The sequence below is a fragment of the Phoxinus phoxinus genome, assembly GCF_949152265.1.
Source record: "Phoxinus phoxinus genome assembly, chromosome: 5".
In the NCBI taxonomy this organism is placed as follows: domain Eukaryota; kingdom Metazoa; phylum Chordata; class Actinopteri; order Cypriniformes; family Leuciscidae; genus Phoxinus; species Phoxinus phoxinus.
Genome location: NC_136880.1, coordinates 8,962,164 through 8,977,235, shown reverse-complemented (window position 1 = coordinate 8,977,235; position 15,072 = coordinate 8,962,164). Strand labels below are relative to the sequence as shown.

The following is a 15,072-nucleotide window of genomic DNA, read 5'->3' as shown; positions in this document are numbered from 1 at the left end:
TGAATCTCTTTTAGTGGTATTCTGCTTTGTCTATCATCTGTTATTCATGTATCATCAACTAAATTGTCAAAATAACATTTTAAATAGAGTAGTTGATTTAGTATTTTACATGAATGGCACTTTTATTTACGTGTGTGTGTGCGTGTGTGTGTGTGTGTGTGTGAGAGAGAGAGAGTATTAATAAGAATTATATAAAGCCATTTATTAATTTATACATTTTACCCCTCTTTTAATATTTTACATTTTGTGCTAACAACTAAATTAGCAAATGTTCCTATTTATTTTCGACTGTCTGATAAATAATCGTCCAGAACCTGAAAATGATATATGCTACAGTTGAGAAGTAACTTGTTCTTAACGCTGTTGTTGACAGCAGGTGGCGGCATATTCAACACTCGCAACATCTTAATATCAGATGTGAAATGACTTGATATGAAACGCTTGATGAATTTCATATAGCCTATATCATTTGATTCGCTTCTATCATTTTGGGGTTTAAACTGACCTCGAGCAGTGTGCGCCTCTGTGACATTTAAATATAAAAAAACTTACAGAAAGACACAATTACTTTGCCATTAGTGAGTCTCTTTTGACGGGACACACTCTCAGATAACAGGTCTTGTTCCGTGACTGTCGGCGACGGCTGTGAATTTCCTCAAAGAAACCTACATAAACAAACATCAAACACCAGGATAATTCTGATGACGAGTGCTGGGAGATTTTCTGGCATATTTTATCGACATTATTTTTGTTCCATCGTGTGTGTATGTGTGTGTCTCGGACGAGGGATTTCCCGTATGTTGGATGTTTATTGCGGTTGTGTCGTGTTTCTCTGAAGTCTTCAACTCTTAATGGTGCTGGAGGGAGAAACACGCTTCCACGTAACGCTCCACCCATCTCTCCACCTAGTGCACTTTACATTATTTAAGAATAGAAACACCTTCCTCTGACATGACTTGAGAAGTGTCGGCTGTGAAAGTGAAGTCAAGCTGTGCATTCACTAAGGTAAGACTTGTTGAGCCGAAAGCGACTTGATTAAAAAAAAAAGTAGCCTGTGCATTTATGATGCTTATGCTTCATACTTATTCATATATATGCATGTGTGTGACTTGCATGCAAACTTTCAAAGTTGAAGCTTCATTCTTTTTATACATCTAGATGCTTTTTTTTAATAGCCTACAACAGTGTCTGCAGTAGAGTAGTGATTATTGTGTGTGTTATTAAGGAATATGCATGCATGAACTCATCTCAAACACTCTTCTGCTCACTGCATGTGCACCTGCTCCCGGACAGACATGAACTTAGATGGGGACTGCAGCATGTCAGTCAGTTGTGGGAATGGCAAACTTAGACAGTGGCTCATCGATCAGATTGACAGCGGGGAGTATCCCGGCTTGGTTTGGGAAAATGACGAGAAAAGCATTTTCAGGATTCCCTGGAAACACGCAGGGAAGCAGGACTACAATCGTGATGAGGACGCGGCGCTCTTCAAGGTGATTGATGATGAGGATGTCACTGTAAAAAAATGTAGTATCAATAAGTTATGACAACATATCTCAATCTGATGAGTTAAAGCAATGCAAACTATAAGTAATTTTCAACTTAAGTTATACAAGATTCAACTCGTTTTAGCCAAATTTAAGTCGCAATGACTTAAACATCCAAGTTGATTGTACTTAAAAATTGAAGGCAGCTTTATTCAGTTTTAGACCTTATTCAAGTCTGAGTAATTATCAAACCAAGTGTCTTTTAAACTCACTTTTTTTTCCAAGCAAGACAAGACAGACAGAAGTCGGTTCGCTTTTAAATGATACGCAACAATAGATCTAGTGTTGAAAATGAAGAGAGAAGTGGTTGCAAACATTAGATAATGCCTATAGTTAATGTGATGGGACACTTGTGCGAACATGAGAAGAACTGACTTCATACGTACACTAAAAACACCAACTGATCAGAAGTCAACAAGCAAAAAATGATGAAGAAAAGTGCAGATTGTTCTGAGAAACACATTTGTTTGCAGCCACGTGGTTTGATATTTTGTTATCTGATGCGATGCATCCATGCACCTCTAAGTGACTTCAGTGTCCATGTACGTTCTGGGGCAACTGTATAACGTGTAGACTTTATTATAATAGTGAATACATAAAGGCACATTTTTGGCAGTGTGTGTAATACGTTTTATTTTAGGCTGTTTATTTTTTTACTTTTTTAAAAATCATATTCAGTTAAACTTTATTCTAAGGTCACATAGTTACACATTACTTGCTGTAGTAATAACAGTAAATTATGCATAATTACAAGTAACTATAACTAGAGTATATGTAGTTAATTAATATTTCTCGGTACTTTTTACTTATTAAGTTCAATGCAACTATGTCAGCTTAAAATAAAGTGTAACCTCATATTCTGTAGGATGATTTATGTGAGAAGATGCTTTAGTTTTGCACTGAGCTGAAAAGGCCATTGAATGGCTGGATTGACCTGTGGATTTTACAATCAATCCAATATACTAAGTATCCAGCATTTTATTAATTTCTATATTATATTATTATCATTAATAAGAATCGTAATGACTATCCATTATCCATTCTGACATGCATCGTCTCTTATATACATTATTTACGGGGTTCCTATCTGTTCATAATTGGTAGACGTGAGCATTAAAGTTCTCCTCCTTCTTGGCTTCTTCTCATCTCTTCTTCTCTTCATGGTTGTTGTAGGCTTGGGCTCTGTTCAAGGGCAAATACAGGGAAGGCTTGGACAAACCAGACCCTCCAACATGGAAGACGAGACTCCGCTGTGCCCTGAACAAAAGCAATGACTTCGATGAACTGGTGGAGCGAAGCCAGTTAGACATATCCGACCCTTACAAGGTCTACAGGATAATTCCAGAAGGAGCAAAGAGAGGTAATTCCCACACTTGGATGCTTGGTTTTCTCTTGTTTCAAGAATACAAGGTCTTTTATTACCAATTTATTGGTAACTTTTTGGTAATAGGAAGTCACCTATTTAAAGGGTGCAGTTTTTGGTCTTGGTTTGATGCATTGAAACTCACCAGCTCTTTCTGAAACGTAAGCACAATTTTGAGCAGAGCTAATTTGCCACACCAATGCTCTTGCATTCACATTAAATATTGCTACTTGCCTTCAGTATGTGTAGCAGGAAGCTAAGAGGAAGCCGCTACATGTGCTATAATCCCTCAAGCTTTTTATAGAGAGCTTCGGTTACCAAGTGCACAGCGCTAAGCAACAAAATCAGCCCTCAGACCTTGCATAACTCAAGCTTGTGCTTTAGAGAGGTTGGGTCAAGACCATGAAGACATCTGGTTGGACCCTGAAATATCCAAGTATTTTGTGCAAGAACAAGAATTTCATAAAAGGTGACATAAAAAAATCGATTCACACCTAGTTGCTATTCGTAGAGCTTGTGAAGTACCTGTGAAGTATAGAGGCAATATTCGAACTGGAGGAGAGCGTGCATCTTTGAGTGAATGCTTTAGTAGACATACACATTTAAAATGTACAGATCAATGTCCAGAAAAGCTTCTGTTTAAACGAGAAATACATCAACACAGGAAGGAATTCTGCATTTGTGGTAATTCATAACTATTTTACATCTTGTTTTCTCATGAGATCGAGTTGGCTGTTTAACAGCTTTCCGAAATCTATACTTGCTTTCTGGGAGAGCAAACCAAAATTAATCTCAACGTGAAATAGAAGTTGTGATAGTCTTTTCTTTCCTAATGTGACGAATGTGAAACGGCTTCTTAAACAAGAACAAATGTGGGGCGGGGCTTGATTTTGTCCGTGGGGAATTGATTGGATGGTTGTGGTTTGCTATTGGCCGATCTCATGTGAGTGACAGGTTATAGCCCCGCCCTCATCATCAGAGAAGAGAAGAGGGAGGGGAAGTTATTCTGATTCAAGATCACAATGAGAGATAAACAAACAAAAAGACGTGCAGGTTTTGCAGCTTGAGATTGATAAACATTGTTGTGCAGTTATTCTCTGTGAAGGGTATGAAGAGCTGTTATTTTTGCATTTTAGGCTCTAAGGCCAGTAGCATGGAGGACAACACGGCACACGTGACTCCTATTAGTTATCCTATGCATTCTCCTTATCCACCTCTACAGCCTCAGGTAAGATGCCAAGATGTCACACTTTTCTCAAATTATTAATATACATGGCAGACGTTTTATGTGAAGAGATATTTCCTATCGTATTCAGTGTCCTATTAGCATTGCATCTACATCAACTACATTTACATTTACTTATTTTTTCCTAGCAGACACTTTTCCAAGTGAGAGTTATTTTAGTATCATTGAGATACTATTATAGTTGTTATGTTAATATTTATAAATAGCTATTTTTTTAATCTGTTTTAGTTTCAATTTTAGTCGTTTTATTATGTTTATTATTATTATGTTTTTAAATATGTCTATAGTTTACATTTTTATATCAGTAGTTTTAGTTAAATTACGTTTTTTTAAATGGCTTTAGTTTTAGCACTAGTTTTGGTTTACCATAATAACCCTGAAGTGAAAGTGTACAATCAATCCTGCCGAAAAGACCAGCTGGTTCACGGCTGCATTTCTCAAAAGCAGAATTGAAGCTATACTGTAAGTTGATCATAGAGACGCCATTGGTGGCAATGATTACAGTATATGATATATTTAGGCTTACGATGCTTCTGGGAAACGCAAAGTAAATCTCATTGGTTAATCTAGTTAAGAACTCTAATAGTCATTCCTGAGTCCATGCTGGGTACCAGTATCCAAAACTAAACCAATGCTGGTGACCATGTTATTTTTCTCAGATGAGTCTAGTGATAAAGACTCAAAAACGTCCCCATTGTCTCCTGCAGATCCCGGGATATATGCTCCCCCAGGAGAGGCGTGATTGGAGGGAATATAGTGCAGACCAGCCTCATGCACAGACGCCTCACGTGGAGTTACCGTACGGCCAGTGTCCGTATCCCCCGACTCGCTCATTACCCTGGCACACATCGCCCTGTGACAACGGTAACGGCATCCAGCTTCTACAATGCTACAAAATGAGTGGACGACATCAAAGGGATAGTTCACCAAAAATGTAAAGTCTGTCATTCACTCACCCTCATGTCACTCCAAACTCGTAAGATTATCGCTCATCCTCGAAACACAAATTAATATATTTTTAATGAAATCTGAGAGTATGCAACTACCACTTCAAAAAGTTAATAAAGATATTGTGAAAGTAATGCATACGAATTAAGTGGTTTAGTCCAAGATTCTCAGAATATTTCCATCAACTTACACATCAGTTGTGGAAAACGGAAGCTCAAGCATGTTTGCTTGACGTGTGCGAACCAATGAGGTTCGTTCTCGCGCGTCAGTTGAGCTTCTGTTTATGTCCGCTGATCAATGTTTATATGTGAATAAAAGCCTAAATTAAATCTGTTCATCATTTAAAGTGATCGAGTCTCTTTAGAAAATTTGGACTAAATTGCTCAATTCATATGGATTAGCTTATGATCTGTTTATTAACTTTTTGAAGCGTCAAAGTTGTAGTTGCGTAGACTGTCAATGGAGGGACAGAAAGCTCTCAGATTTCATCGAAAATGTCTCCATTTGTGTTGGAACGGCATGAGGGTGAGTAATTAATGACAGAATTTACATTTTTGGGTGAACTATCACTTTAAATAGTTGTAATTGAGTTAGAATCATGTTAGCAACATGCTAGTTGTTTTATCATTTTGTTGAAAATATACTAATCATGCTAGCATATTTTGACTCGAGGCATTGTATTTTCGCACAGCAAGTACCTCTCACATTCTCTTCTTCAGAAAATGTATGTCAAAGTCCAGATGGATATCATTGCAGGACTGTGTCATAGAGACTCATTTTACTCAGACAACCAATCAGCTTCCCGGGATCTTCATGAAGCCATCAAGCCACGCCCTAGCAAACATTTAGAGCATATACTGTACTTCCATAGACTTTATCTTTTTTTCAGAGAAGCTAGCTGTTATTCTTGGTGCTAGAAGCTCTCTCTGGTTCACTTGTTCCTGTAATGAATGAGAAGAGCGTTTATCAAAGGCGAGCAACTTTAAAAAGAAAGAGGAAATCCATATTTATGATAAACTGTGTCTGTATTGAAGGTTATTTATTAATGTCTCTTCTCACTCGGCGAACTCAAGGTGTACCAATACATTTGCATCACAGACGAACTTCTGTCTGTCTGCAACTCATTTTGTATTGGGAGTCTTGGTCTTGTGGTCTTCTCAAGATGACGCAAACAGTGCCTAGGTCAAATCTCAAAAGTCTTTGTCCAGATCTGGCTTTTATCATTATTTGTTTCAGGGATAATTGTACTAAAGTTGATAATTGTAATCACCGTTACAGAATTAGTGCATGGTCCTGAAATGCTACTTAACCTCCATAATAAAAGGCTCTAAATTGTAAATTGAAGGTAGCCTGGTCCTTGGACTGACAAGTCTTGATCTGGGTTTCTGGTTTAGGCCTGGGTCTAGTCTTCATCTGTGCTTAGCAGGTCCAGTCATGGTCTGGGTCTGCTCTACATCCCAACTCTGATTGTTGAAGGCCTACAATGAGAGAAAGTGGAAAGCTAAACATCCCAGATAACAGGGAATGTTCTTAGAATTTTTATGTAAAGTTCTTAGAGAAGTTATGAACAAACATTCTTACAGTAAAGTTAATAGAATGTTTGGTTAGAGTTATCTTGTCTTTAAAGGGTAACTAAACCCCTGGTCAGAGCCTGACTCCACCCACTGGCAATATTTGAAAAATGCTGGAAAAGTGGGCAGAGCCCAACGGACGAACCGAGGCCGGGGCTGAGCGGGTGATTGACAGACCCGCAGTGACTGACAGCTGCTGTCAGACTCGCTAAGATGGAGAGTGACTGGAGTGACGGAAGTAGCTTTACAACAGAGCGGTCATTTAAAGTCGAGGACTTTTCTCCCCCACTCGGCATCCGACGATGCTAGCGAAGCAGCCGCGCAAGAGAGAATGGGGACAGTATCTGAGTGGATTATTATTACTATTGACCTCCGTTAAGCATATTTTGCCGCTATGTGAAAAAAAATATCCAGCAAAACGCACCGGCGGTTGTGGAGTCCATGCAGGAAGAGCAGCGTTTGGCACACAAGTGCATGTAAACACTGGCGCTAATTTCCAAGTCTGGTGGAAAGTTATACAGTCCAGCAGCGCTGTTGCAACCGGCAGCACTACACCTATACCATCCTAACCACTGTACTAAACACAGATAAAGCTGATGCTAAAAATCTACACTATCCTAACTGATGCAATACTATGCTACTAACTAACTATGCTTCTAACAACACTAACAACTATGCTAAATAACTAGCTAGGCTATACGAAATAATCTAAATAACTATATAAATGCTATGCTAACTAGATGCTAAAATCATAGGCTAAAATACGCTATCCTGATCGTTTTCAATACTCGTAATTCCAATTTCCAACTCCTGACTCGCTACAGTGGTGTTGACGGAAGCAGATGCTTTTATACCAGCGGCTGCCAGGGGCGTGGCAGAGTAGCGTCACAGAGTACCCTACGTCAGAGAGTACCCCTACTTCAGGAGATCCCGTTTAACCTGAAGAGGGCAGCACTCAGACGTTTTTACACCATATATTTGAAAATTAAAACACTTTATACTCAAATGTTAAAAAAAGTACTCGAATCAATGAACAGCATTTATGAAGCTCCATTCTTACAGATCATTAACTAAAAAAAGTTGGTTTAGTGTTTAGTTACCCTTTAATTATGTTCTCAAAATGTAAGGACAAAAAAAAACGTTATTTATACATTGTTCATGGAATGTTTGTTTTTTTCTAAAGATTTTAGTTGGGCGGTCGTCTACGTTTTTTTATAAATGTTTCAGAACGCTCGGAGAACATTCAAAAGTAACGTTCCCATAATGTTTGCGAGATGATGAAATAGAATGCTTAACGTTTGCATAACCAAAACATTAAAAGACCTGGGCATTCAGAGACCTTTCAGAAATAACGTTTTCATAACTTAATGGGACATTAGAAAAATGTTCTTATGTTTGTTAGCTGTGATATTTTATATAATTAACTTTTTAGGCACTTTTGTCATCACAATGTATCATTATTTTTGATGGTGCTCTGATTAGTGTCAGCTGTGGTAAATTCAGCTATTTTAATGCTGGTACACTTTCCAGGTTACCAGATATCTGGCTCCTTCTACACCTACTCACCGACAGATTCCCATCCAGTGGCAATGGACCCCAGTATGAGATCCGCTGAAGCCATGGCCATTTCAGGTAAATCAACACGACTCTCACACACACACGCAGGAAACATTATATGATGTTATTATAGGATTATTCGCGATTTAGATGATAAAAAGGTTGGTATTGTGTATTGGGCCAATAAGCAACCACCTAGAAACCACATAAAACACTTACATTGTGCATTGCAGTTTTGCTTAAAAAATTTAAAACCAGTCACCATGACTAAACTGTAAACCATTCTATGTTCTGTCCTCTGTAGACTGTCGCCTTCACGTCTCGCTGTACTATCGGGAGTCACTTGTTAAGGAAGTGACCACCAGCAGCCCTGAAGGTTGTCGAATCTCGTCCTCCTCGTCCCCGGGATCCCCTTCGTCCCCTTCTTCTCCTTGCCCAGAGGAAAGGCTCTACGGTGGGGCAGAGCCCGTGCTCTTTCCCTTCCCATACCCTCAGTCCCAGCGGCGCGGGGCAGAGAAGCTGCCCAACATCTTGGAGCGTGGCGTTCTGCTGTGGCTGGCACCGGACGGGCTGTACGCCAAGCGCCTGTGCCAAGGCAGGGTGTATTGGGAAGGTCCACTGGCACCGTATGCAGACAAGCCAAACAAGCTGGAGAAAGAGCAGACCTGCAAGCTGATGGACACACAGCAATTCCTGTCAGGTTAGAGGAAATTTCACTCTTCACTGCTACATGTGCTTGGTTTAGACCATGGTATATTTTGAAGATCTCAGGCCAGTGGGGTTTTGTGTTTAGTCCAAGAATCAGTCCAGTTTGACTGAAGTCCCTTTAATTAAGATGCAGCTAGATTAGATCCTTTTGAACACAATTATCTGCTGTTAGATAAGCTGTTTTTGTGATTGTTTGGGTTGGGGATGTGGCGCCCATGCTTCCATGCAGATCTAATTTATGAAACGTGCAGAACGGATTTCTGTGTAATTCGTTCGCAAAACCGTTCTTACACAAGCTATTCGCTTGCACATGCACTTACACATTCAGTTTAATGCAAACATTTCAGGAATAACTACTGTATGGATTATTCTTTTTGAATAATCCATGTTGATGGACTTCTTAAACTCTTAAAAATAAAGCATTCTTTGAAGAAAAGGTTCTATATAGAAGAAGAACCTTGAAAAGTTCTTTCAGGCGCTTTATATAGAGAACCTTTTAGGGGTTCCCAATCATGAGATCATTTTGTGGAATTTGTTTTAAGTCATTTATCATTGTAATTAAACTTTATGAATTAGATAGCTTGGAAACATACTTTATCACTATAAAAAATAACTGAAATAACCCATTAAATACTGTATGTAAGTATTATGCAATCATTGAAGACATTTCTTTATTGCATTTATGGTTCCTTGAAGAACCTTTAACATCCATGGAACCTTTCCATTCCACAAGTTCCACATACCAAAGTTTCTTTATTGTTCTTCAGATAAATAAAATGTTGACACACTAGGGGAACTATTTTTTATTTTAAGAACTGTTAACTGAAAGGTTTTTTGGGGAATCCAAAGTGGTTCATCTATGGCATCACTGCAAAAAACAACAACCTTTAACCTTTTGGGGATAAAGAGTTCTTTAAGGCTCGGTTTGCACTAGTGCATTTCCGTTTTAAAACGCATAACGTTTGCTACGGTTATGCCTGGCGTTTACACTACTCCAGTTTTCGACTTTTGTAAACGCTGCAGACCCTGTTTTAGTTTAGTATGTGTTTCAGTGTAGATGGATCAAACGAAGGCATGGCTGCCCAGTGCCCACATTCGCTCCCTGATTGGGTCTTCTGGATCATTGCGTATCCTTCCCTGATTCGTCAAGCCCCTATCATATGTCCATTACGCTACCGTAACACGAGAATATCAAACCAGCCTCGACGACCATGAAAACAATAACATGGAGACGGAACTGCAAGCTTTGCTGATTTTGTTGTCTTTTGTGCAGTTAAACTCTGCATTTAATAATCCCGCAGCTGCCTACATGCGCAGGACTCTAGAGGCTAGCTATTATTAGAGCAATCGGCAACTGCTTACACTTCTATGCGCATGTTCAGTGCGCATGAATGCTCATGTGACATGCGTTTTCGGTCGTGTAGTGTGGATGGAGATCTTTTCTGAAATGCAGTAGAAACACCAGTATGGACGAGGATCGTTTTCATTTTAAAACGTTGTGTTAAAATGGAAAAAAAGTGTAAACTTGAGTTAAGATCCCCTTTTGAACCTTTTTTTCTATGAATAGCAATGCAATAGATCAAGGGTGTCCAATCGTGCTCCTGTAGGCCCACTATCCTGCAGAGTTCAGCTCCAAAACAATGTAAACACTCCTGAACCCTCAGTAAGTTGGAGCTAAACTCTGCAGGACCTCCAGAACCGAGTTTGGTTCCTCAAAGAACCTTTTCAGTGTGTGGAGAATATTCTAATGAAGAACCTTTTTCCAGTATAAATAACTTTTGTTCAATGAAAAGGTTCTTCACAGAACCATCAATGCCAATAAATAACCTTTATTTTTAAGAGTGTATGGGAAACAGTGCAACATAGGTAATCTTTATCGGATGGCACTCCTTTCAGAGATGTGTGCCTATCTGTAGATCTGCTGAAGAAGTGTTTTGATGTGTTTTAACTTGATCAAGTAAGCATCTTTTAGCCCATATTCTTTTGTCATATCAGGGGAAAGGCCTGTCATTTAACTTGTGGCAGTGAAGCGGTGTGTTCATTAACCTATGTGTGGTTTGCCACATGATTAGGTCTGTCTGTAATGTCACACTTTTCACTCGGTGCTTGACACTGTGGGATTTTCCAGCGAGCTCTTAGCGAGTGTTCCTGACTATCACACACATTCACGGACTCCATCAGCATCTGCTAAAGTTCATTTGCATTTCAGCTTTCTTCTAGTCATCAGTTTATGTGAACATGGGGGTCTAGTGTTCACATTATTGCTCATCAGGAGTTTTTTTTTTTATCTTTGATGGGAACAGTAATGACTAAAGAATGTCAAATGGCATTTAAATTACCCCTCAGTAACACTTTTGTACCACTTCATATTTTGTAAGGCTTATTCAATTTTATGGTTTCTTAAATTACATTTTAAGCATTACCATTTAAATCCATTTTGAATATTTTCAATCTGTCAGTACTATTATCGAAATCATATTAAACACATTCCACCCCATCACAATTGTTATTGCTGGATTAACAAAATGCAAAACAAAATCTCATTCTCATTACTGCAATTTGAACAATTATTTAAATGAAGAATTTATGCATCATGGTTGTTGTTCTGCCTTTTATTTATACAATAATGTAAAAACTATTTTCACTGAGAAATTGCAAGTAAATTTCACAATTATTACAAGTAAATGACGAGTAACACATTGATTCAGTTGTGAATGCTTAAATGGTATTTTCTTTTTTAACATACTCCAATAATCTTTGTTTTATTTACAAAACTTCTAAAAAATATATTTGTTTACAGTGTATTATAGTAATATATAATGAGAATAACCTACCATTGATAAATAATTACAATAGGCAAAACATTCATTTTATTAATGATAATTTAGTGGGGAAATTTTGACAAAAAACCGAGACACTAATCTCAGTGATCCAAAATGGCTTCATGTTCTTCATGCTGAATATTTTTTTCCTTTGATAGTGTGATACGCTTTTTTGTGTGAGATTCACCCTTAAATATGTGAACTTTGACTTTAGTATCTGTTTACTGATGATGTGATCTGTTGTTCTTCTCAATACAGAATTGCAGGGTTTCATTCACCACGGCCGCCCCATGCCGCGCTCTCAGGTGGTGCTGTGTTTTGGAGACGAGTTCCCGGACCCCCAGCGGCAGAGCAAAATGATCACGGCTCAGGTAAAACCAGCCACCTCCATACTAACCCAAGCCGGTCCGCAGCTTGTAATCCGCATGTACCGGATCTGGGCCGACACTATGTTGAGGTCTGGATTTTAGATGTATTAGTGTGAACACAGCAGATATGTATTCTACAAACACTGTATTCAGATATGTTATAGATATCTAGTTCAGTCATGAAACTCTTGAGGGTGCAGGCTGGTCCTTTGCATTAAATCTGCAAGCACATCATTACCTCATGGCACAAGCTGATTGGCCTCTGCTGATCCTGCAGCCAATGAGCTTGCATGCTCAACATTTAAATATAGGCTGGTTCAGTGTTTGCTGTGATCACAGTTCCTCTGAACCCCTCCACCTCCCCCAGCTCCACCTGCCTAGATCTACTACGGGATGTATGTATGTCTATTATGCAGCAGCAGCATATCTGACATGCTCACAGCAACAGTGTGTATCTATTAGCAGTAGCTAGTCCATACTAGCAATAATCAATATCGCAGCTGATCTAGTCTGCCAAGAACTAATGCATTAACATTGCCATATTCAATAACAATAAAGATAACTATAATGATATCTGTATTAGTGTCCACATCAGCGGACGATGCGAATCTGTTTATCCGAAGCAGGCGCTGCAGTTTTGTCGTTTGCTGCTTTTAAATGCTCTAGCTCTTTAAGGCACGATGGATTCTGATTGGCTGTCAGTGTTTTTATCTTTCATCAGCTGGAAAAAAATCGTTCTGAAAGTGATTCCAACAATATTGTTTCTCTGTGACGTTATGGTTATTCTGTCATGACAACTCTTGGGAGATTGGTATGGTAATAGCAAGTACTGAGACTTGCTACTGCAAATACATTCACAGACATTGCTGTGAGGATGTAAGACATGCATGAACATGTACATGAAATAACCCCCGTAGCAGATCTATACAGGTGGAGCTGGGGAAGAGGGAGGGTTTCTGAAAGCGTGCTGCTAACAGCGACACACCGGTATTTGTTTGAATGTTGAGCCGCAGCGCATTGGCAACCAATCAGCTGTCTTATGTAGATAATGATGTGATCTCTACCGAACGAGTTAAAGACCTATCAGCCTGCGCCATCTAGAGTTTCATGCAAGAACTAATAATAGTTGTGGTGCTATTCTTTTCGTCTGGTGTAGACCGAGTGTTAGTCCAAAGCAATGTGTCTGATGAGATCTGTTGAACATGTCTGGTCTTGTTTCACAGGTGGAGCCCATGTTTGCCAGGCAGCTCCTGTATTTTGCAGGCCAGACCAACGGTCACTACTTGCGCGGATACGAGCTTCAGAGTCAAGGTGCTTTACCTGTAGAAGAGTATCAGAGGAGCATCCAACACTTGCAAGAGTAACCGTCACATAAAACATGTCTCTAACATGGTAATGAAGACTTGAAATCGTATTGCAATTGCCTGACCAAGTGCCCACTTTCACATCCCAAAAGCTACAATGCGCATCTAAACTGCTCTTCGGACAAAATGATCATATAGTTATTTTTACGATGATCAAAGTTTCTGGTGAATTATGTCTCAATATATATTTGAGGTCCAAAGGTCTGAGAACACATGGGGCATCTGAGATTCTTGGTGAGATTTCTTATGTTCAGAAGATGATCATCAGGTTTTGTTCATGTCATGAAAGCGAAACAACCAAATGCTATGAGACAAATTCAACTTTTCACTCAGGTCATCATGCTTTTGTTGTGAAATATGTTGTATGAAATTAGAAAAGATGAAGCAGGTTTTAGTGGACTCAGACTTTTGGACCCCACTGGACTTTCACTTGGTCATTTCAGAATGAAGCTTACCAAAAGTAACAACTACAAATGTAACTATTTTTTCTCTCAAAATATAGTAAGAATTGTTTGTTAGTGGGTCAAATATTTTTGATAAATTGCTGTATATTTGCATAGATTTTCTTTTTCCAGCCTGTATTACACTGCTTTTCTAACACAACTCTCTATTTTTCTGATTGTTTTTAACTCGCGACATCTGAGTATTTATATTGCATGCATGTAGGTGTCTGAATGCAAAGCCGAATGTACTGTATAGGTGTATAGATATCTTGAATGTAATCAATGTAATTATTTCTCTGAATGGCATCTGACAAGAAGTTATATAATGCTAAATACTAAGAAACAGTTTGTGGTTTTGTGTGTGTGTGTTGTTTGTGTGTGTGGTGTGTGCGTGATTGTTATCTGCCTTCGAGTAAAGATCTAAGTTGCAAATGTTATCAATTCAAAATCTGCTTCTCCCCTGTGTGTGTGTGTGTGTGTGTGTGTGTGTGTGTTTCGCACGAGACAAAACTGTGATGATGTCAGATGTGTGAATGAAAGAGGCATGAAGAGAAAAACCTTAAAAATGTTCTTGTTTTCAGCTTCAGCTGTTTTTATTGTTGGTTTGTCTATTTTATTTCGAATCTGGATGTTTTTCTGTCAAATAAAGATATTGTTCTTATTATCCTCCTGTATATTGTTCTTTTTTCTTCTCGACTGGCTTAAAAAAATGCTTTTTGCACATTCACGGTTATCGATTCAGGAATATGACTAAATCATCTTGAGAATCCAGGGCCGGTTCTGGGGACGGTGGATATTTGGGTTTTTAGTCTAAACGGAAATTGGGTATTTGGTCATTTTATTTAAAGGAATTAAAGTATTCAAAGTGATTTAAGGGAATAAAGAAAAAGAAAGGTCTAATTTAAACTATTTGCTAATAATATTTTGTTTTAAATGCCATGTCACTTAAGAAACACTTCATGCCTATAGACTGAAAGTTTGCACTTTCAGGCCCACAAAATGGCATTGACGTGTAAATGAACGGACAAAACGCATAAATTTTTTTTTCATTTTAGTTGAAAAACGTTGCAAAATGTTTCTTGCGCAAAACGTTTCTTGCGCTGTCACATTCACATGAATGATAGCTAATTTATCA

General features: G+C 38.6%; 1 protein-coding gene across 1 annotated transcript; it reads left to right on the top strand.

Moving 5' to 3' along the window:
• The first annotated feature begins 867 nt into the window (after positions 1-867).
• On the top strand, positions 868-14,597 carry irf4a (interferon regulatory factor 4a). The gene is made up of 9 exons (XM_079612172.1): positions 868-1,005; positions 1,294-1,493; positions 2,721-2,907; positions 4,047-4,138; positions 4,864-5,020; positions 8,206-8,307; positions 8,537-8,932; positions 12,021-12,133; positions 13,354-14,597. Exons 2-9 carry the CDS (start codon positions 1,296-1,298, stop codon positions 13,492-13,494), a joined length of 1,386 nt encoding a protein of 461 aa, XP_079468298.1. The 5' UTR covers positions 868-1,005; positions 1,294-1,295; the 3' UTR covers positions 13,495-14,597.
• Positions 14,598-15,072: the final 475 nt, after the last annotated feature.

What these genes read in the sequence shown, in the direction of transcription:
- irf4a (XM_079612172.1), top strand. Translation starts at nt 1,296, where the DNA reads ATGAACTTAGATGGGGACTGCAGCATGTCAGTCAGTTGTGGGAATGGC. An exon ending in TGAAGCCATGGCCATTTCAG is followed by an intron (nt 8,308 to 8,536) that starts GTAAATCAACAC and finishes TGTCCTCTGTAG; the next exon opens with ACTGTCGCCTTCACGTCTCG. An exon ending in CACACAGCAATTCCTGTCAG is followed by an intron (nt 8,933 to 12,020) that starts GTTAGAGGAAAT and finishes TTCTCAATACAG; the next exon opens with AATTGCAGGGTTTCATTCAC.